This window comes from Ochotona curzoniae, unplaced genomic scaffold, assembly GCF_017591425.1.
Source record: "Ochotona curzoniae isolate NIBS_2020 unplaced genomic scaffold, NIBS_Ocur_1.0 contig_1, whole genome shotgun sequence".
Classification (NCBI taxonomy): Eukaryota; Metazoa; Chordata; class Mammalia; order Lagomorpha; family Ochotonidae; genus Ochotona; species Ochotona curzoniae.
The window spans coordinates 17108204-17128955 of record NW_024464918.1 but is presented as its reverse complement, the minus strand read 5'-3'; the positions used below and the strand labels follow the sequence as shown (position 1 = coordinate 17128955).

Below are 20752 nucleotides of genomic sequence, written 5' to 3'. Positions count from 1 at the left end.
CTTCTCCTGTCTCCCTCACAGAGCACCTGAAGAAGCCACTTGAAGATTACATGGCCCGTTTCCCTAGTGTGAGGATTCTCCGAACCAAGAAGCGGGAGGGACTGATAAGGACCCGGATGCTGGGGGCCTCAGCAGCCACTGGAGATGTCATCACATTCTTGGACTCACATTGTGAAGCCAACGTCAACTGGCTCCCTCCCTTGCTTGGTAAGCAAGCCATTCTTACTCGGAGGGAGGCAGCCTGGAATGAGCCAACTGCCATTGGCCGCGGTCTATAGTAAGGAACCAGCCACAGGGCTTCCCCTGCCCGCTTGAGACCATGCAGCGCAATGTCAGGTGCCTTGGGTGGGCATGGAAAATGTTCACTAAGACCTTCAGCAAGGAGTCAATCCCTCCCCTCCATTTCCCAGAGAAGGAAATTGAGGCTCAGAAAAGGGAAGAGACTTGTGTAGAGTCATGCGGTACCTTAGTGTCCAGTGGCACAACAACTTCCCTCTGATGACTTCATATCTTGTTGGAAAGCAAACCAGAGCCATCTGCTTTTGGGAGACCATGTGGAGGGAATCACTGTGTCAACATGGAGAAGTTACCACTGATTGCACTGCTCCCATGAACCCCACCAGCCGTCAGCAAAGCTTGGAAAGCTGAAAGGATCCCCTTTTTATAGTGAAAGAAAGTGAAGTCATATATGGAGTGAGTCACTTGTCCCCTGAGGCCATAAGCATCAAAATCACCATCTGTCTGGCTCCAAAAAGTCTAGTGTCTGTCACAGTTCTACATGCCTCCCAAATTTATTTCCTCTTAGACAAGAGTTGTCTCTCAGATATCCTGGAAGAGCTGTAAACACAGTGCAGCCAACTCCAGGAACCATGCAGCCTCGCTTTGGGGACAGAGGGGAGACAGAAAAGTTGGGTGCTGGCCCTGGGATGTCTCACAGTTGGTGAAAGTGCAGGGGTTTTTTTGGAGGGGTTTACTTGGGGCTTGTTATTTTTTCACAAATTTATTTATTTTTATTTGAGAGGCTAGTTTTACGGAGAGAAAAGGTCAGAGAAATCATCCATCTGCTAGTTCACTCCCCAAATGGCCGCAACAGCCAGAGCTGAGCTGATCTGAAGCCAGGACCTTCTTCCCAGTCTCCCATGTAGGTGCAGGAGTCCAAGGACTTGGACTATCCTCCACTACTTTCCATTAGCAGAGCGCTGGAGCAAAAAGCAGCCAGGATATGAACCAGTGCCCATATGGGACCCTAGCACTGCAGGCCAAGGATTAGTCTAGTGCCTCACCATGCCAGCTCAGGAGTGCAGTTTTGATGAAGACAGTGGCCTGATGCTGTCAGGCAGATAGCAAAAAGAGAATGTTCCCTTGAAACTGGAAGTCAGGTCAGAGCCAGGACCAAGGTTGAAGGCAGTTGGGGAAGGAGTTACCAAACTCATCTGCAGAGAAATGTGAACTCGACAGAGACCTTAGAGAGGAAAGAGGACAGCAATTTACGGTAAACCTAGTTGAATCACATAAGAGACCTGTAACAATCATGCAGCGTGCTAGATGGACCCCATCTGGAATTATGGATCCAAGAAATCTAGACTGGGCCTGCCAATGTGCGTTTCTACCCGGCTCTGGAGTGATGCCAGCACTATAAGTCCAGGGGCCGCATTTTGGGGAACAGCAGGCAACTTGCTGCTCTGTACAGATCCACATGAAACTTTGTAATGAGAGTATGTGTTTCTGACCTCCAGAGTCCAGGATCTCACTGGGTGAGAGAAAGGTTAGAATTTTGGGTCAACTGTTTATTTAATGGCCCCGAGAGATCTTCTGCATCTGCCTCTCATTATTGAAAGAGGAAAAACAAAAAGGAAGACGTCTCACCATAAATTGCATAATTTATAGTCCTGAAGGAGCAACCCATTTTTAGGGTCACTCAGTGACTCAAAGAGAATGAAGTGGCAGGGCACAGAGCTGAGCTTGTAAGTCTAAATAGCCCTCAACTCTGTTTCTATGGAAATACATGACAGTTGTCATAATCTGAAGATGTACATGGAAGAAACACACATACTTCTTCTTGTTACCCCTAGCAATAGATGTATGAACCAGTGGTATAGATTTAAACAAGTCTGTCCCTGCTGATATGAGCAGCTGATGGAGCACAACATGGCTATTGTCTGTAAAGCCATTAACACTTGCGTGCAGGGCTCACTCTGTCTTCTAGAGTCCTGGTCACAGGGAATGCTGGCTCAGGGCTGCTCCTGTGCTAAAGATTATGATAGGCATCTTAGATCATTTGTCCTACTCAGTCCTCACAGAGACACCCCTCTCCCATGACATAGGTCCTCTTCCTCCATTTCCTTTTAAGTTTTTAAAAAAATTATTTTGTGTATTTATCTGAAAAGTAGAGAAAGTCCCATCCATTGGTTCAATCCCCCAAATGCCTACAGCAGCTGGGGTTGGGCTAAGCCAAAGTCAGGTGACTGGCATTCATTCTGTAATGGCATCCATGTGAGTGGTAGGGACCCAAAATCTTGAAGCATCGGCCACTACCTCCCAGGATGTGCATCAGCAGGAAGCTGGAGTGGAAGCAGAATAGGAACTCCCATAGGGCACACAGGCTTTCCAAGTGATTTTATTAGGGATTATGCCTACCCCTCTTTGTGAATTTTCTTGGTGAGGAAGCCAAAGCTCAGAGACAGCTGTATGAGGTTATATGATTGAGGGTTAACAAATCGGGATTTGAGCCTGAGCATTCTTTCCCAAGTGAGCTCCGTGTTGTAGGATGCTGCTTTCTGCTTCTCCTTGATTTCATGCCTCCTATAGTCACCAGTAGCCAGCAGAGTGCTGTGTCCTCAGGCCTGGGTCAAAAGTCACACAAGTGGCTGTGAATGATTGAAAATGCAAGCCCTCCTAAATCTTCTCCCAAGAACATTCTCTTGTTTGTTTATTTGAAAGTCAGAATTACAGAGTGAGAAAAAGAGAGAGGGGAAGATCTTCCATCTGCTAGTTCATATCCAACATGGCCGCAACAAGGGCTAGGCTGAAGCCAGCAGCCAGGAATTTCTGTTAGGTCTCCCACAAGAGTGACAGGGGCCCAGACAGTTGGGCTGTATTTGGCTGCTTTTCCTAGGCCGTTAACAGAGTGGATCAGAAGTGGAGCTGCCAAAACATGAACCAGGACCTAAATGGGATGCTGGCATCACAGGAGGCAGCATTACCTGCTATACCACAATGCCGGCCCCAAAAAGATTCTGAGACTCTGTAAATACTCTCCGTGGATGGGGCAGACATTTTCTTCCTTCCTTCCTTCCTTTCTTCCTTTCTTTCTTTCTTTCTTTCTCTCTCTCTCTCTCTCTCTCTCTCTCTCTCTCTCCCTCCCTCCCTCCCTCCTTCCCTCCCTTCCTTCCTTCCTTCCTTCCTTCCTCTCTTTTTTAAGATTTTATTTACTTTTATTGCCAAGTCAGATACACAGAGAGGAGGAAAGACAGAGAGGACAATCTTCTGTCTGCTGATTCACTCCTCAAGAGGCTGCAATGGCCAGACCTGAGCTGATCTGAAGCCAGGAGCCAGGCACTTCCTCTGGGTCTCCCACATGGGTACAGGGCCCCAAGGCTTTGGGCTGTCCTCGACTGTCTTCCCAGGCTACAAACAGGGAACTGGATGGAAAGTAGGGCCACCAGAATATAAACTGGTGCCCATATGGGATCCTGGTGTATGCAAGGTGAGGACCCCAACCATTAGGCTGCCGTACCTGGCCTGGGGTAGATGTTTCATAAACTCTGTGAATACTCTCTGTGGATGAGGCAGACGTTTGGCCGGCAGATAAGATGCTTGTGTCTCATATCAGAGTGCCTGGGATTGAGTCCCATCTCTGCTGCAGATTCCAGCTTCCTGCTTATGTTCTCCCAGGGAAGCAGCAAATGATGGCTCAAATAACTGGATTCTTGTGCTACAGGTGGGAGACCTGGATTGAGCTTCCAGCTTTAACATGGTTCATCCCCAGCCGCTGCAAACATTTGGAGAGTAAAATAGGAGATGAGAGTGCTGTCTCTCTTTATGTCTCAAATAAATAAATGATAAAATAGAGACCCCCAAAGGGCCAATGCAAAAGTCAGATCTAAGCCAATTGCCAGAGGTTTTGATTCAGTAGGCCTGGGGTGGGGGCAGGTTTGCAGGATTTTAAACATGCCTTCCCTGCATTTAACCCTGTTGGCCCCCAGAGCCACACTTGCTGATATACTACTGGAAATAGCATTTATTTTTTTTTTAAATTTTTATTTTTCATGAAAGGATCAAGGAGAGAATTCCCAACCAAGCATACTACTCACGATTTGGTCTCCACGGGTGAGCCACTTGCCGCCGGGAGGCCGGAACGGAGCAGCTAATGCCCCGGCGAAATAGCATTTATTAAACTTTCTTTTTTAGCTACCCACCACAGCTAGAAAGACATTGGGTTTCTCAGTCTAGTATACAAACACACACGTATTAAAACAGTGCCACTGAAATACGTTTCCTGGAATAGGATCACTTGTCCCAGTCAGTCTTATCATCTGGAATGCGGCCTGATTGCCAGTGTTCTTTTTTGTTTTGTTTCACACATATCCATACATGACTGAATTTCTTTGTCCACTGTAGGTTGTCTCGCTACTTAGTATTTTAATGTATAAAACCACTGCTTTTTCTCTTGAAGAAAAATGTACTTTAGCTTCATGAAACTTGAACCCTAGGCAGCAGTTGGTCTTCTCTGTCTCTACAAGACCCCCCATCCCAAGTGCTAGACTTGACTCCTGGCACTAATCAACCAGAGATCATGGCACCCTAACACACCCCACTTGCCCCTGAGTTGCTGTCTTGCATCACCCAGCCTGGTATCATCCGTCAGGTTGTGCTTCTTGCACACCTGTGATTGTGGGAAGCTCAGAGCTTCCAGGGACAATCCATTTGCTTTCCCAGGTCTGTTAGGAAAACCAGGCTGAACTCCCTCATAAGCCAGGACGTTTGTTTGCTGAATGCAGCCAAGGATGCTAAGGAGGGAGTGTGCATCAGGGGCAGACAGTCTGCAGTGAGGGGTAAGTGCTGGGCTGCAGCTACCGAAAGCCTGGTAGAGCCAGAACAGGGTTCCTCACAGAAGAATATCAGCCTGTCTCCACAATTGTGTTAAATAGGTAGCAGTGCTATGCACTTAAAACATGGTGTGCAGACCTCATCACAACCTATGGGGCTGACTTACTTCCAACTCTTTTGGAAAGCATCAGGGTAGGATTATGCTGCTGAGTAGCTGCCTCAGGACCCTGTTGTGAGTGGCAGAACTGGGATGGGAATAAAGCCATGCTTTCCTTTCCTCCCCATGGATCCTCAAGCTTGCGTGTTCAGAGCCATCGTCCAAGAACAGGTTGGCCAGACAAGTGAACTGCAGAATAGGATTGCACACTTAATTGTTCCCCAGTCCTCCCTCAACTCATGGGCATCTCTTGGCTGCTTCAGACCGCATTGCTCGGAACCGCAAGACTATTGTGTGCCCGATGATCGACGTGATTGACCACGATGACTTTCGGTACGAGACACAGGCTGGGGATGCCATGCGGGGCGCCTTTGACTGGGAGATGTACTACAAGCGCATCCCGATCCCTCCAGAGCTGCAAAAGGCTGACCCCAGCGACCCATTCGAGTAAGTATGAATGGCTCAGGCTCAGCCCAGCAATTGTCCTGTGACCCCACGCCAACTCACACAGAGAGCAGGATCACCACCTCCCCCTTCGCAAAGTCCAGTGCAGAGGAGCCAACTTCCTGGCCCTGCTTGGTGTCAAACATTAGCTATCCCCAGCCAGAGCACTTCCTCCCCCAATTGTCACAGTCTCAGCTTAGGGACCACCAAGCTGGTCACTCCAACCCTTCACCGCTCCAGTTTACCCAACTTGCCAGCAGGCGTGAATAGATTCCCTCTTGCTGTCTCCCTTAAGCCTGGCACATGCCATAGCCAGCACCATGCAGTAGGCACCATACCAAGCCATGCCATCATAGACATTGACAGTCTTTAATTCACATTTTCTGAATGAAGGTGTGAATCCAAGGCCCAGCCTTCCCTGCTGCATTGGTTACCTGCTGCTGCTACTGCCGAGACATATTATCACAACTTGGTGGTTTCTAGCAACCCAACTTTATGCGCTTAAAGTCCCCAGGGTCTGGAGTCTGTCTTTCTGGGCTGACAACACAGTGTCACGGGACCATGTTTTCTGTAGAGGGCCTGGAAATCAATCCGTTTTCTCACCTTGCCCAACTCCTAGAGGATGCCCACATTTCTTTGGTTGATGCCTCTCCTCCTACATCCAAGCTAGCAGCCCAGCATCTTCAGCTCTGTTTCTCTCTTGGGCCTTTGCTCCTCTCATCTTCTCTGCTCTCTCACCTTCATGTCTCAGAGGGAAGCCCCATGCAATCCATCAGTGCGTCTTCAGTCCCTTCATCTCAGTCCTACCTGCAAAGTGCCTCTTGCTTGCATGCAGCAACATGGCCACAGGTGCCAGAGATTAGGACAGTGGCATCTTAGCAATGCCACATCTACTTCACTGTCATTGAGCTGCTAGTGAACCTCAGCTTTTCTGTGCCCTCCCCTGCTGCTCCAAGAAAGAGCATCATCAGTGGCTCAGCTATCTTCAGTGGGTTCGGTGCACACCCAGAGTCCCCCCAGGGAAGGCCCAGCCACAACAAGAGCTACAGCTGTGCAAGGTAGCTAGGCAGTGGAGCAGTGTGGGCCAGGAGAGAGCTCCCGTGCTGCATTAGTGAGTCAGCCCTCCTTGAATCTAAGCATGGTCACTCACACCCTGACCAAAACCATGACCAGGACCCCACCTTGCAATCTGCTGCACCTGTAGTCAGTTCTCACTTGACCTGCATTCTTGGGAAACAGTCCCGATAAGCGGTTGTAAGCAGTTCCAACCAGCAGTGTCCTCCCAGGCAAGCAGGACTTTTCTGTTTACCACATGCAGACTCTGTGAATCACTGTGAGGCAGTAGCATATACTGAGAGCTGAGGCACCGCTCCAGTGATGGAGCTTGCCGCATCACCGAGAAGTCATCAGCGCCTCCTTTCTTGTTGGAACCTTTGCTGGAAGCAGATGGCCTGGTTTGGACCCCAGTCATCCTCATCCCTGCATGATAAGGAAAGGGCAAGTCCAGATCACGTGACTGGCCCATAGCAGAGGCTTAGGCAGTGTCCCTCGGGGACTCAGTCTCCTCACCTGAGTGCTGAAGCTCCTGGCCTCAGTTTAGAATGGCAGCTCTCGGCCCTGCCACACCATGGCCTTCTGAAGGACTCTTTCCTCCTCTGTAGCTTCTGATTCTTTCCAGAAGCTTCATAAGCCTCAAATTTGTTAAAACCCCAGGGAATGGCCACCAGAGAAACCCTGACCATTTTTCTGCCCACTTCCCCACGGTGCCCAGCAAATGGGCAATCTACAGGCACAGCGTGGTGTAATGGTGTTTGAAAGACATGAGTGATGGTGGTAGACCCCGATTTGCATCGCAGCTTATCTGCATGTCCTCAAGCAGATTTCATAATGTTTCTGAATTTCAAATTTCTCCATCCGAAAATGGGCCAGTGATAGAGCTTTGTGAGAGCTGCAGATAATGTCAGCCAAGTGAGTGGCACACACACTCAGAATTGTTGCTGAACACAGCAGCCAGCTGAACAGGCTGGAAGAAAAAAAAACCTACTTTGGGAGGCAAAACCTTGAGCATCCACAGGACCATAGGAACCATCACCTGCCTGTAAACAGCAACCACTGGCTTCAGCCTGGCTGAACTCCTGTGCAAAGGCTTGGGTTTGATTTCCTGTGAAGCACCAAATAGAAACATCCTGCCTATCCGTGCGGGATATTTATGGCTGCAGCCAGAAATTCCAAAATCCCCAGTCTCTTCAGAGGATCAAAGGGTGTTGCTACTGGTGCCTTACTTTGTTGAAGTCCTGGATCCTTTTAGAAATACACTAGCCATGTGGAGCAGACATGAGCCTAGTGATTGAGACACCCGCGTCACAGGACTTGGGTTCAATTTCCAGCTCCAGCTCTGACTCCAGCTTCCTGCTAACACAGACGCTGGGAGGTAAAGGAAACAATTCAAATAGTTGAATTCCAGCCACTGATGTGAGAGACCTGGACTGAGTCCCTGGCACCTAGTTCCCACCCATTCCCGGCTATTGCAGGCATTTGGGGAGTGAACCAGCAATGAGGACAAAGGGACAAGCACCTCTCCTCCCCTGTTCACCTCCCCAACAAAGAAAAAGCAAACATACTACCAATGTGAAATAGGAAGTGTAGTTTATCTCTGTTTTGTACTTGGGGAATCAATTCAATATATGAGCCACGTGTACTATTAAGTTATCCAGGGACTGCATAAGAGAAGTAAAGAGAAACAATTAAAAATTCCTTCTAGTGATAAATTTTATTTCAACCAGTGTACCTAAAATACTGTCATTTTAACTGATAGCCAACACCTGAGAATTACTGATGATGTGCTGTGTGTGCAATGCTTGAGTAAGTCCTGTGCATGTGGTATGTGCCTTAGTGTCCTCATGTCTCAGCTCAGGCCAGCCAGTCTAGTTGTCACACATGGCCGATGGCTACCATCCCTGACAGCACGAGGTCAATATTAATCCCTCTGAAGAGATCAGACCCTGGAATGAGGGTGTCCCAGGTTCTGGTCCCCTATCCTATTCTGCTTCTTTGTGGTTCATTCCAGAGGCAGTGATGTGCTGGAGGGCGTGGGCGGTGGCTCAGGATCTTGGATCCCCGCAGCGCTGCCATGGTGCCCTGAAGCCTCAAGCCAGTTACCAGGCTCTGCTCCACTTTTCTTTGTGATGGCCACGAGGTCTGTCTCTGAGCCAAGATGAGGATTGAGTCTGTCATTCATGTAGCACTGGCAGACTCACCCCTCGGAATCTGCACAGAGCCCCCTCCAGGACCACAGGCTCCTCTGCCACAGACCGGCGTGGGCAGTGGGCTGGGGAGCAGGGTCATACACAGTCACTACAGTTCCTGTGAGCTTGCAATGCTAGGCAGGAGAGGAGGAGAATGGTGCTACTGGAATGTTTCCATAGTGTTCTATTGTCCCACAGAGCTAGAGCAGGACACCTCCCTCTCTCCTATATATGTTCGTGCAGCAAACTCAAGCAGCCCATGGGGCTTAGCGTGATTCCCATGGGCACCCACGGTTTTCATCCCTCTGCCTTTCCTGGTATTGTTTCCTCCTCCAGGCTGCTCTCTCCTGCCCTAGTTCCTCCTACCGCAAACCCACATTACTAGAATGCACTTCCTGTAAGCGTTCTTCGACCCTTGACTTTTCCCCCAGCCTTCCTCCTCAGCCCAAGCCAGAAGAAGACAGTCTTTCCACATAATGCTCCGTATGTACCTCCCAGGGCCCTGTTGCACCCCACCCGACCTTCTTCTGAGTTATTCTGTCGGGCCTGGCTACCCCACCATGCTGGATTCCTCCAGAGAACTGTGCCCTTCCTCAGTATGCTTTTAGCTCCTGCTTAGTAGCCTGCACTCAATGACTGTAGACTACTAGGAGAATGAGTAAGTGGAGTCCTAGCTCAATTAAGAGAACAGAGACAGCAGCTTCCTGGCTTAGCACCATTATATAGTAGTACGTCCATGCTGGCTTTACTGAGGAAGAAGGCAGATGTTCAAGAACAGACTCCTAGACTCTGGCCCCAGTGACTATTTCCATCACTCTGGCCTGTGGCTCAGTAAGCTGTGTTTTTCCTTCTCTTGTAGAGATTCTCCAGTATGGACAGGCAGGGTGAGACCTGATCCCCATGGCTGACCTGGAGGGAGGATGGGAATACAGATAGTATGCAGCTACAAGGCCCCCAGGAGAAGGGTGCCGTGATTTCACTTAACAGGTGTGCTTAGATGTTCATCATGTAGAGGATCCTTGCATCCAATTGGTGAAAACATAACATTTATGAAGGGAAGTGGTAGGCAAGGGAAGGGCCTCAGAGACCCTGGTAGACACGCCACGTATCATCAGAGAGGAGCTCATGTCAGGATGTCGGCACCCTCACATCACCCTCTCCTTCTCTGACAGGTCTCCTGTGATGGCCGGCGGACTGTTTGCTGTGGACCGGAAGTGGTTCTGGGAGCTGGGCGGATATGACCCAGGCTTGGAGATCTGGGGAGGGGAGCAGTATGAGATCTCCTTCAAGGTGAGCTGGCGCTCCAACGGCCCCCGCTTCTCATCCTGAGCCTGGCACACTGTCTGCGTGGTGGCTGTCTGGAAAGACTCTGGAGGCCTCTGGGTCTGTCGCTGTTCCACCCCTCAATGAAGAAATTAGGGACCAAAGGGCCACTCCTAGGAAGATGGGAGGGGCTTCCCTCAGGCTGCTAGAGGCTGGACTTAGTCCTCATGATTAGCATTTGCATGTCATCTCTTCTCATGATGTTGAGATACAAAGGTCTCACTTCCAGTGTAGGTGGTGTGTCTGTGATTTGATGGCCAGCACATCTGCAGTAGGAAGCAGGAGCCTAGTAGACCCCACAGAATACATGAGCCAGAAGGCTGCTGTGCCCTAACAGCTACCTGGCCTTGCAGAGGCTCCCAGCTGCCCCTGTCATTGTCCTTTTTAAAGCTATTACCACAAGAGTCCAGCATGCAGACCAATAGATGAAAGCGCTAACAGGGAGTCAGAAGGGCCTCAATTCCAATATCACATGTCAACTCTCTGACTTGGAGAAAGCCTCATGCTGTCTCTGAGCTTGCTTTCTTCATCTGAAGTGAAGGAATAATAGCACTACCTACCTTACGGATCTATTGGGAAGATGATATGAAATCATGTCTACAAAGTGCTTAGCATGCAGCCTGGGAGCATGACTGGAAATGAATAAGTGGTAGAAATTGATTCAGTGTATAAATATTTACTGTGTAACCCTTTAGACCAGCCCAGGGGTTATAGAAGTTCTCTGGCAGTGATGGTAAGGGGACTCAAAATGCAGTAAATCCATAGCAGCCTAGTTTTTAAGTTGATAATTTTGTGTGGCCCATGAATGATGCTATATATACTTAAATGGCCTTTGGAAGAGTGAAAATTCCCTACTCTCACCCCTACACTATGGGCTGTTGGACAGGGAAGCCTCACCTCACAGAATCTCAGTTCCCCACTTCTGCAAAATTGGTGTGACACTTGAATCATCACAGAGTGTTTACTAACTGTTCTTAAGAAATATTCTGAATATTACTATCATCTCAAACACATTAATATTGCCATCTGCTACACTGGTTGAGCAGCTCAGAAGTAGGGGACAGAAGCTCTTAATGAATGAAAAGCCTCAACCTTGAGTTCTTACTGAAACATTACTTGAGTTTGAAAATCAGCATATATCTGTTTTAATTTCCAGACTTTTATTTTGTTTGAAAGATTTACTTATCCACTTGAAAGGCAGAGGAGGAGAGAAAGATATCCTCTCTCTGCTGGTTCACTCCCGAAATGGCCTCAGAGTTAGGCCAATCTGAAGCCAGGATCTTCTTCCAGATCTCCTGCATGGGTGAGCAGAAACTTGTGGCATCTTCTAATGTGCATTAGTAGGAAGCTGGATCAGAAGTGGAGCAACTAGGACTTGAGCCAACATCCATAAAGGAATGCCAGCACTACAGTGATTTATCCGCTGTGCCTCAGCACTGACCCCAACCATCAAATTTCTGAGATTGTCTCCCAAATAAAACAAATAACTAATATCCAGGGAGATAATAGTCAGAATGTTTAATAACTGTGATGGCACAGATGCCTGCTAGCCAGCGTGGGGTGCCAGCTGTAAACAATCGTGTATCCACTCTTGTGCCCAACAACTGAAATTCCATCCAGTCAGCAGTAACAGGGCACTAAGCCCATCCTTTCACACAGGGATGGCTTACTTAACACTCACAGTACCTTGGGAAGTGGTGTCAGCATTGGATCCATTTTAAGGGGGCAGGTGCAGGTTGGACTTAGGACCAAGTCTGGAAATAAGAGAACCAATGCATTAACTCAGGTGTGCCTATCTCATTTACTCTGACCCATATGCATATGTATGTGCATGTGTTTTAAGATTTATTTGTTTTTATTAGGAAAGCAGATTTGCAAAAAGAAAGAGAGGCAGAGAGAAAGATCTTCCATCCACTTATTCCTTCTGCAGATGGCTGCGGTGGCCAGAACTGAACCTATCTGAAGTCAGGAGCTTCTCCCATGTCTCCCAAGCTGGTGCAGGTCCCAAGGCTCTGGGCTGTCCTCCTCTGCTTTCCCAAGCCATAAGCAAGGAAATGGATGGGAAGTGAAACAGCCAGAACACAAATTGGTGCCCATATGGGATGCTGGCACTTGCAGGCAGAAGATTAGGCAGTTGCATGCCATCATGCCAGGCTCAACCCACTGTGTTTTTTGTTTTGTTTTTAAAGATTTATTTTTTATTGGAAAGGTAGATTTACAGAGAAGGAGATACAGAAAGATCTTCCACCCACTGGTTCACTCCCCAAGCGGCTGCAACGGCCAAAGCTGAGCCAATCCAAAGCCAGGAGCCAGGAGTTTCTACCAGATCTCCCACATGGGCACAAGGTCCTAAGGTTTTGGGCTGTCCTCTGCTGCCTTCCCAAGCCACAAGCAGGGTTCTGAATGGGAAGTGGAGCAGCTGGGATATGAACTGGTGCCAAATGGGATCCCAGTGCATGCAAAGCAAAGATTTTAGCTGCTAGGCTACCACTCTGAGCCTCTGTAGGACATCAGAGAAAATCAGTTAAGACAACCAGCCTTAGAAGCTGGCTACAATCCCTCCCTTCCTTGTTTTTGTCTCTTCCTGGGGTTATTCAAAATTTACTTAGATATTCTGCAACCCTTTAGTGAATTGAATTAATCACATTCAGAGTCAGAAACAGCATCTACATTCCTCTCCCAGCCAAATCACATGTTCTGAGTAGACACTTGTCCTGAGACTGCAGCCAAGCTTATCACAGAGCAGTGACAGATTAGTGAAGTCGCTGTGGTTGCAGGCTTGGAGAGTCCCGACACATAGGTCATTTATTTAGTATCCCTAACCATACAGTGTCATTTTCCAAAAGCCACATCCTTATGGGTACAGTGAAATCACACACAGGGTTTCAGATTTTTAACTTTATAGTTCCCCAGTCTGCCACTGAAGCAAGCTTGATTTATAAGGTGTTCTTCCAAGCTTGTTCTCGGAAATGGGCCTGGCCGAATCGAATCCTGAGTTCTTATCAAAATGTCATCTTGGGTACAGCAGGTATCTTTCTGTTTCACTCCCTGATGTGTTTCTAGCACCTTTACCTGCATTAAGTGAGTGTTTGCTGGTTGAATATTCAGCAACAGCTGTGTCCCAGACCACATCCAGCCTCCAAGCTCCTAACTTGCTCCTTGATCTAAGTCCCCCTGGAGAAACTCCCAGGAGGGAGAACAGTGAATAGAGAAAGATTTGCACAAAGGAATCTCTGAACCCAGAGTGATTTCATTCTCTGTTTCAAAGCCCCATCTAATGATGCTCATCAGGCAATTATGGCAGAACAAATGGCATTTTCCTCCCCACAGTTTATTTACAAAAGACTTGGTAATGAAGCCACTTTGGAAATGTTTCCTCCGGGAGGGGCTGGCTCAGGTTTTCACTTACTCTAGGAATATCTGTGCCTCTCAAGGGAAAGGCTAGGTGACGTGAAGGCTCCCTATGTCTGGCCGGGAGCTTTTTCCCCTTTGGCTGGCTTTCTCTCCTGGCATTGAGCACCCAAGTCCCCAGAGCCAGCAACATCCAGTCTGCCAGTGCCCAGTGTCCCAGGCCACTGTGGAAGGTCCATGTGCAGGGATAAGGCAAGCAGTGGAGCCTATTCATCTGCCAGCCCAGCCAGAGCAGCCCTGTCCAAGGGACCAGGTTCCCTCTGCTACATCTCCATGAAGATTCCCATTCTTGGTGACAGAGAAAAGAGACTTGTCTGAAAGGCATGAGTGTATTTTCAGAAATTAAGATAAACTGATGTATGCTAATGAATTCATAATTTTGCCCTGATTTCAAACCCAGCAATCTATTCTGATGGGAAAATGTCAGAAAATATGTTTGAACAGCTCTGAAATTTCTGGAAGTCATTGGCTCGCTTGCTTTCTCTGTTCCTCTGTGTATCTCAGCAGAGCTTTTGTTCCAAAAGGCACAGTTCTGGGTGAAAGTTACAGCCCCTCCCCGCCAGCCGTGAGATTTTTATGAATCTTCAGTGCTGTACCCTGGCGTACCAGGAGCTTCCTGAGCTAACCCCTACTTACTTCTCCACCTTCCCACTTCCCTCTTGCCCCACTCCATTAGTCTAGATTCCAGTTCGTAGGTAACTGAAACTCCATTCATTCACATTTAATCTGTAAACCAGAATTGATGAGCCCACACCACTGAAATTCCAGCAGAGATCCTAAGATTCTGGGGCAGCTGACCAAGGACTGATGGAGTCATCTGGGCTCTGCGTCTCTCAGCCCATGGCTCTGCTATCATTTGGGTCATTGGTTTCCACTCTCAGCAGACCCCAGAAGTCCAATGGAAACAAATTTCTCCTGTCATCCAAGTTGAGGCCCATCTGCCTGCTGGTTGCTTGCCCGTTCCTGAACAGTGTTCTCATCGGTGAGCTGCAGCCACATGCCCATTCTGGAACCAGGAGGGATGAAATAGACTCATTTCCCAAAGGGGCACGTGTGTAGGCCAAGGCAAACCACAGCCGTCTATCTCACCCACTCGTGCAGGACTTTTCAGAGTTCCAAGCTCACATGGCAGCCTTCACTCTCCCTTGGATGGTCTTTCCTCATTTTGACCAACACACTCACCACTCTAACTCATGCAAGGGGAGAGCAAAAATTCGTTTAAAATGAATACTGTAGGGGGAAAAAACTATATGGATTTCAAGCTTTTTAAATCTTATTCCATTTTTCCACAAACTTTTTGAAGCCCCTTTGTCCATATGGCCTCTTCTCAGCCTTCCCTGGGTTCCCTCTGCTGCCCAGAACAGCCCAACACTCTTCTCCGCTAGTACGTCTGCTCCAGGGTGCGAATGGCCTGACCCTCGCTAGGAGCTGCCTCTCACCCCTGCTGGACTCCGAGCTCCCTGGAGGCAGGATGGGGGCCTCATCCACCTGCATGTCCCACCTCTGGCTTCTGTAGATGCTTTTAAGTACATACACTCTCCAACTTAAAAGGGAGTGCCATTCCAATCAACCTGTCACAAGCTAAAAATATCTTGAGTAGAAAAATGCATTTAAGGCACCTCAGCAAATATTCAAGCCTAGCCATGCAGCACACTACGTAGTGTGTCGGCTGCTCCTTGTGTGCTCCTGGCACATTCTGCTCACACGCTTCCACAAGCCCTGGGACTGCCCCCAACTGCTCCATCTGTGTGAGCCCACCTTTCTCCCACCGCTGCTTCCAAAGCTGAGCACCCCAAACGACACACACCTGTCTCTTCACACCTTGGCATTCCATTGCTAAAGATGATGATAATAATAATGACATCATCAAAGGTTTGTTGGAAGCCCAAACAAAAGATGAACAGCTCAATATGCAGTGGCTGTCATGGTCAGAGCTCTCACCTTAGGGAGACAAAACAGCATGGGGTTAAATACCTGAGCTTCGAAATCAAACTGCTGGGTTCTAATATGATCTCAATCAACTGGCCGCAGCGTAACCTTGGGAAAGCACCTTGACCTCTCTGCCTTTAACTCCATCTATAAAAATGAGGATAGGATAACCCTCACTCTAGAGTGTAGTTGTGAACGTGCTATTAGTCAAAACACATTATCAAAAGCTTGGCTCAGTGCCTAAAATCTAATAAATTACCAGTAAATGGTAGCTGATAATGTTGGCATTGTTGAGGTTGCCATGAACAGACCACAGCTGTAGGAAGACAGGAGTGAGGAGATCTCTCAGGCCAGCAAGACAAAAGCGGAAGGCCCTGGCTCCAGCGCCAGTTTTGGAACAAACTCTCAGACCTTGGACTCACCTGCCCTTTCTGCTATGATTTTATATCCTCATCTGTAAAAGGACACTGATAATCTCATGCTCCTGGGGCTGTCTGGAAATAGTGGGAATTGGCAGACACACTCCAGAGACAGGTTGTCAGTATGCCAGTATACCCCAGTGCTCAAAGTATGGCTCCTGGATGAGCAGCGTTAGCATCCCCCGGAAACTTGTTAGAAATGCACATTTTTATACGGCCTCTCTGCCTTTCCAGTTCCTGAGCCCTGCACTTGGAGAACTGGAGGACACAAACTGCATTTTTGCCAGCCCTCCAGGTGATTCTGGTGCTTGCTCCAAGTTAAATATCACAGCTGTAATGTGTAGGTAGGCTCCTGCATGGAGAGGTTGCTCAGGCCTGGGTGTGGAAGAACAGGGTAACTGGGTAGTTTCGATGGCAGGTTCCAAAATACTTTCACCCAGCTTGCAAGTCCCTGTATCACCAACTCCATTCCTGGCAGCTGGCTTCCACTCTGTATTGTGTGTGGGTGAATGAATGAGTTCATATTTTTGTTGATCACAAAGTTCTAGGAAGAAATATCTGTGTCCCTTTCTCAGCCTGGGACAAGGAATGAATGTCTGGAGTCTACAAGGTGCAGGGTGGGCAGGACGACACAGGACCAGGGGGCGGGGGCCTTGACTGCTAGCCCAGAGCATGTTTCTTCTGTAGGTGATATAAATGCTGTTGAAACCACTGAGAAGACCACAATAGGGGTAGAATAAAACCTAGAAAGTGCAATTCCCATGTGTCCAGCAGCTAGCGTGATCATCCCCAGCAGCTGTCCCTCTGTTTTAGAGAGGCATCCCACCTCATGGCTCTCTCTCAGGAGGTGCTTTCATCTTCCCTCTTCTTTCCCCACTCACCTGGTCCCTTTGCGAAAAAAAAAAAAAAATCCCAGGCAAGCATGGCAACCAGGGTCATTGCATTGCATGCTGGTGAGGCTTATTTAAAACCATGTGAACTTCCTTTCTGGGGAATCCAGATGCCGCTCCAGGCACCATGCAGATAGCTCACGGCATCCTCCCAGCCCCCACATCCCTTCATTTCAGTTCCCGTAGCAGCCAATAATCCAAGACTGATGCACGGTCTCAGGGATGGGGACCTGGCTACAGAATGGGATGAAGTTTGTTTCGTCATCAACCTATCAGTCTCTGGAGGAAGAAGAGCATGCTGTCTATTCTGCTTTTGGAAATCCTAGCAAGAAAGCACATCACAGGCAGGGAGCACTGGTTTAATTATTTCTCAGGCACAGGGTCCCATTTCCATTCTCTTTCAGTTTGATCCTGGCAGGATTTCACTGTAAGTAGACATACAGTGAAACGAGACAGCCATTTGGAAGTCAGGGGAAATGTCCCCGTCATGGTCCCTGTGTGGTGACAAGCGACTCTCAGCTCTTCCACTGGAGAAGGGGACAGACCACGGGGGAGGCACAGAGATGGCACTGAGACTCCCCGTGGGGCAGGAAGCTGGCCAGAGCTGCTCAGATCCTTGGTTCTGATGCCAAGGTCACTCATCCTTTGTGCCTGCTGTCCCCTTGACTTCCTCACAGCCAGCACAGGTGTGGGAAACACACACTACAGCTTGGCTCCCCAACTGCTGTCCTGACACCACCAGAACCTCATGAGGTCACGTAGCTGGGAGGCCTCCCTTTCCTTGCCAGTGACCCAGGTGGGCAATCTCACAAGGTTGTCATGAAACAGCCTGTGATTGGCACCTGGCTGGATACCTGGCTCCTGGCAAGCCTGAGGAATGTCTGTCACTTCTACCAGCAGAATGAGAAATGCCATCACCACAGTCGCCCTTGTGCCAGGCTCCAAGCCCAGAGAGTGGAAGTCTCTTTTCTTGACTGAGATGGTGGCAAAGCCTGCAGGTGACTGTGAGAGTGGCAGAGCTATTTGAGGTGGGGCTATCCATCTTGGGGCCTGGCTGCCAAGGGCATTGTCCTCTTCCCCCTAAAGAGCAGAAGGCAAGCGTCCAGCTGGTAGCAGAGAGGAGAGGCTCTGCAGTGCTGGCAGCCATCCGGTGTTTGGCTGGGAACCCGTAGTATCAGAGGAGGGTGTAGATGTGGGCCACCAAGATGACATCTCCACAGCCCTTCTTCTTGATTCCTGACCCACCCCGTTCGTCGCCCTGGAGCTGCCTGCTCCGGGAGCCTTGGTCTCCCACTGTGAGCAGTTCCTCCTGAACACCTGCTGCTGGCTCACGTCTTGGAGTCCCTCTCCTCCCACTGCGGAATAGCCTCCCTCATGTTGTCCAATCCGTCAGGCAAGAGCAAATCTAATTGTAAATGCCCGCTCCCCGATCGTTTTCATTGCTGCTTTGATTTATTTTATTAGCAAACGTCTTTTGTGTGATGACAGGCTTCATTACAATGTCTATAAAAGAGAATGACTCGCTCTTATCTCCTCAAAACTAACAAGCAGAAAAGTGCATGGCGATGTGCATCAAGAAAACAATGGGGCCAGGAGAGGGAGCTGGGGCCCAAGGACCCACTGCCCAGCTGCAAAAGGGAGATGTGGGCAGACAGGGGCCCCTCTCCATTTCTGCCAGGGACTGGTTCCCTGGAGGCTGCCAGCAATGGCCTGGCCCTCCCCTGCTGCAGGCCAGAAACAGACCGACCACTAGCCACTTCTTTTTTTCTTGGCTGTTGACATTTCAGCTCACTGAGCCCTGCAAAATACAAGCCCTCATCAGTTCTGGTGGAAGAGGGAGGAGCATGGAGAGTAATCCTATGTAATAATGGCCTCCAGTTGCTCAGCATTAGCACAGATGATAGCGGTGACAAGTTTAGGTCTGTAGATTCAGACTCTTACACAAGTCTCCTAAGTCTGAAAGCATCAAAGTTCCCTCTTCTACCAAGTGGGATGAACTTCTGTGCCTGATTCCTGTCAGTTACTGGCCAAGTGTGTACCAGCCCCACATTGACATGCCTGTGCCCTTGACCGTGAATCTAGGGGGTGCATTAAGTTGAAAACCACCTTAAACTGGCCATGTCCAAGTAGAAGGGGCTGGTCTCCGTGTAGCACAACCAAATCCAGGTGTTCAAACCAGTTGCTGCCCACTCCAGGCCTGGCAGCACCCCAGTAGGCCTTCCCTCACCATGCAGCAACAACGGTGGCCCTAGAGGCCGCGATGCCTTGTCCCCTTTGTCCTCATCCCCGAGCAAAGCATGTGACATCCAGCACCACTAACTGTCCCAACAGCATCAGAAAAACCTGTGCCCTGCAGCCACAGGGTTCAGGAGGCTGGGGTACTACACCTGGGCAGGAGGTGGGGAGGGCAGCCATGGGCAGATGTCGTGGGCAGGCTGAAACAGCATGTGCCCGGTGCTGGAAGATTAGACCTGAGAAGTAACTGCAGAGATGAGGAAAGCTGCAGTTGGAAGCACTGGGGGAAAAGCACAGGGTGCAGTGCGGGGGGTGGGGCAGGTGGTGATGAGCTGCAGGTGAGAGAAACTTTTGAGAGGCAGCAAATATGGAGACCCAAAGGGTGAGTTGGAGATAACCAGGTTGTGGGGGAGGTGGAGGTGCTGGGTGTGGCAATGCAGAGAGCAAGACGCAAGTGGGCCGAGAGTAGGGGAGTGCACATGGTTGGGATGCCACTACTGTATCAGATGCACCCTGGGTGGCAGTGTGCACCCAGAGGACTCAGGATTAGCTGCCACTTTAGCAGAACTGGTACCTATCCCTGAAGGAAACTCACACCCTGAGTTGCCACCAGCCCACCCTAGGCAAGACATAAATCCAGCCAAGGCTCTCCCTCTGGGCTCCCAGCATCCCAGGAATCTGAGGACACTGTGGAGGCTTCCGGGCTCTTGACAGATCAAGGTTACCCTGGTCCCTCAGGGAAACTTCAGACTGCAGGCCAGCAAGGTCAGGGCCAAGGAAAGAAACCAGAGGTTATAGCAAAGAGCAGGATTTTGAAATAGACGGAGCATCTGCAAAAAGCAAGCTTCCCCTGCCAGGCAGAGCTGGAGACATGGCCTTGTTAGCTAATGCAAGTTTAATGCAGAGTCAAGGGAGCTGGACGGCGGCCTGGTCAACCGCCTAGGAGATACCCGAAAAAAGAACAGGGCAAGGCGTCCCCAACCTGCTCAGCACCACTCCGCCACCGGGAAGGTAGAGGGCAGCCCAGCGGCAACCTGGGCCACATCTGCCAGACAAAAGCATCACTTCCACATCAATCACTCTGTAGAGAGGAAGAGTTATTGTTATGGAATGTTGGCTCCTGATCAATATCTCCTGCTTTGAAAATAAACTTCTTGGCTTGCCCTTGACATTAATCTACCATCAGGAGCCCATTATCTCGAGACCAATGTTCTGTTCTATTGACTTGCTCGATTTTTTTTTTCTTCTCCCCCAAGATCAGGGCATAATTGCATTTCTCCAGACAGCACTTCCTCTAATTGCAGTCCCATGCATAACCCCGCTTGTGAAACCTGGAACAGAGTACATCTGGGTTGGACATGGGCACAACAGGAAGAACGAGAGCACCTGGACCCTCTTTTAGATGTGAGTGCAAGAATGGCCTGCCAGAGCCCCTGAGTCCATCAGGATGTGGAGCTGTTCTTCCTGGATGGTCAGTGCAGACCAATCAATCCCATCAGTGGGCACAAAGTCGCAGTTGCTCATACTTGCCAAGGAGTCCCACGCTGTAATTGGCCCAGCATGTGTTCAAACTCAGGACTCTTAACAATCCAGGTTTTCCTCTCTGGGAGGTGAGCGCAGGAGGAGAGACACGAGGTGCCACAGTGCAGC

General features: G+C 49.3%; 1 protein-coding gene across 2 annotated transcripts in view; it reads left to right on the top strand.

The window, feature by feature from the left end:
- The window catches only part of GALNT10 (polypeptide N-acetylgalactosaminyltransferase 10), a 217435-nt gene that overhangs the window by 176128 nt on the left and 20555 nt on the right, over positions 1-20752 (top strand). For both annotated transcript variants that reach the window (XM_040993361.1, XM_040993412.1), the window contains exons 5-7: positions 22-207; positions 5470-5653; positions 10068-10185. In XM_040993361.1, coding sequence (XP_040849295.1) covers positions 22-207; positions 5470-5653; positions 10068-10185 — 488 coding nt within the window. The remainder of the gene's footprint in view (positions 1-21; positions 208-5469; positions 5654-10067; positions 10186-20752) is intronic.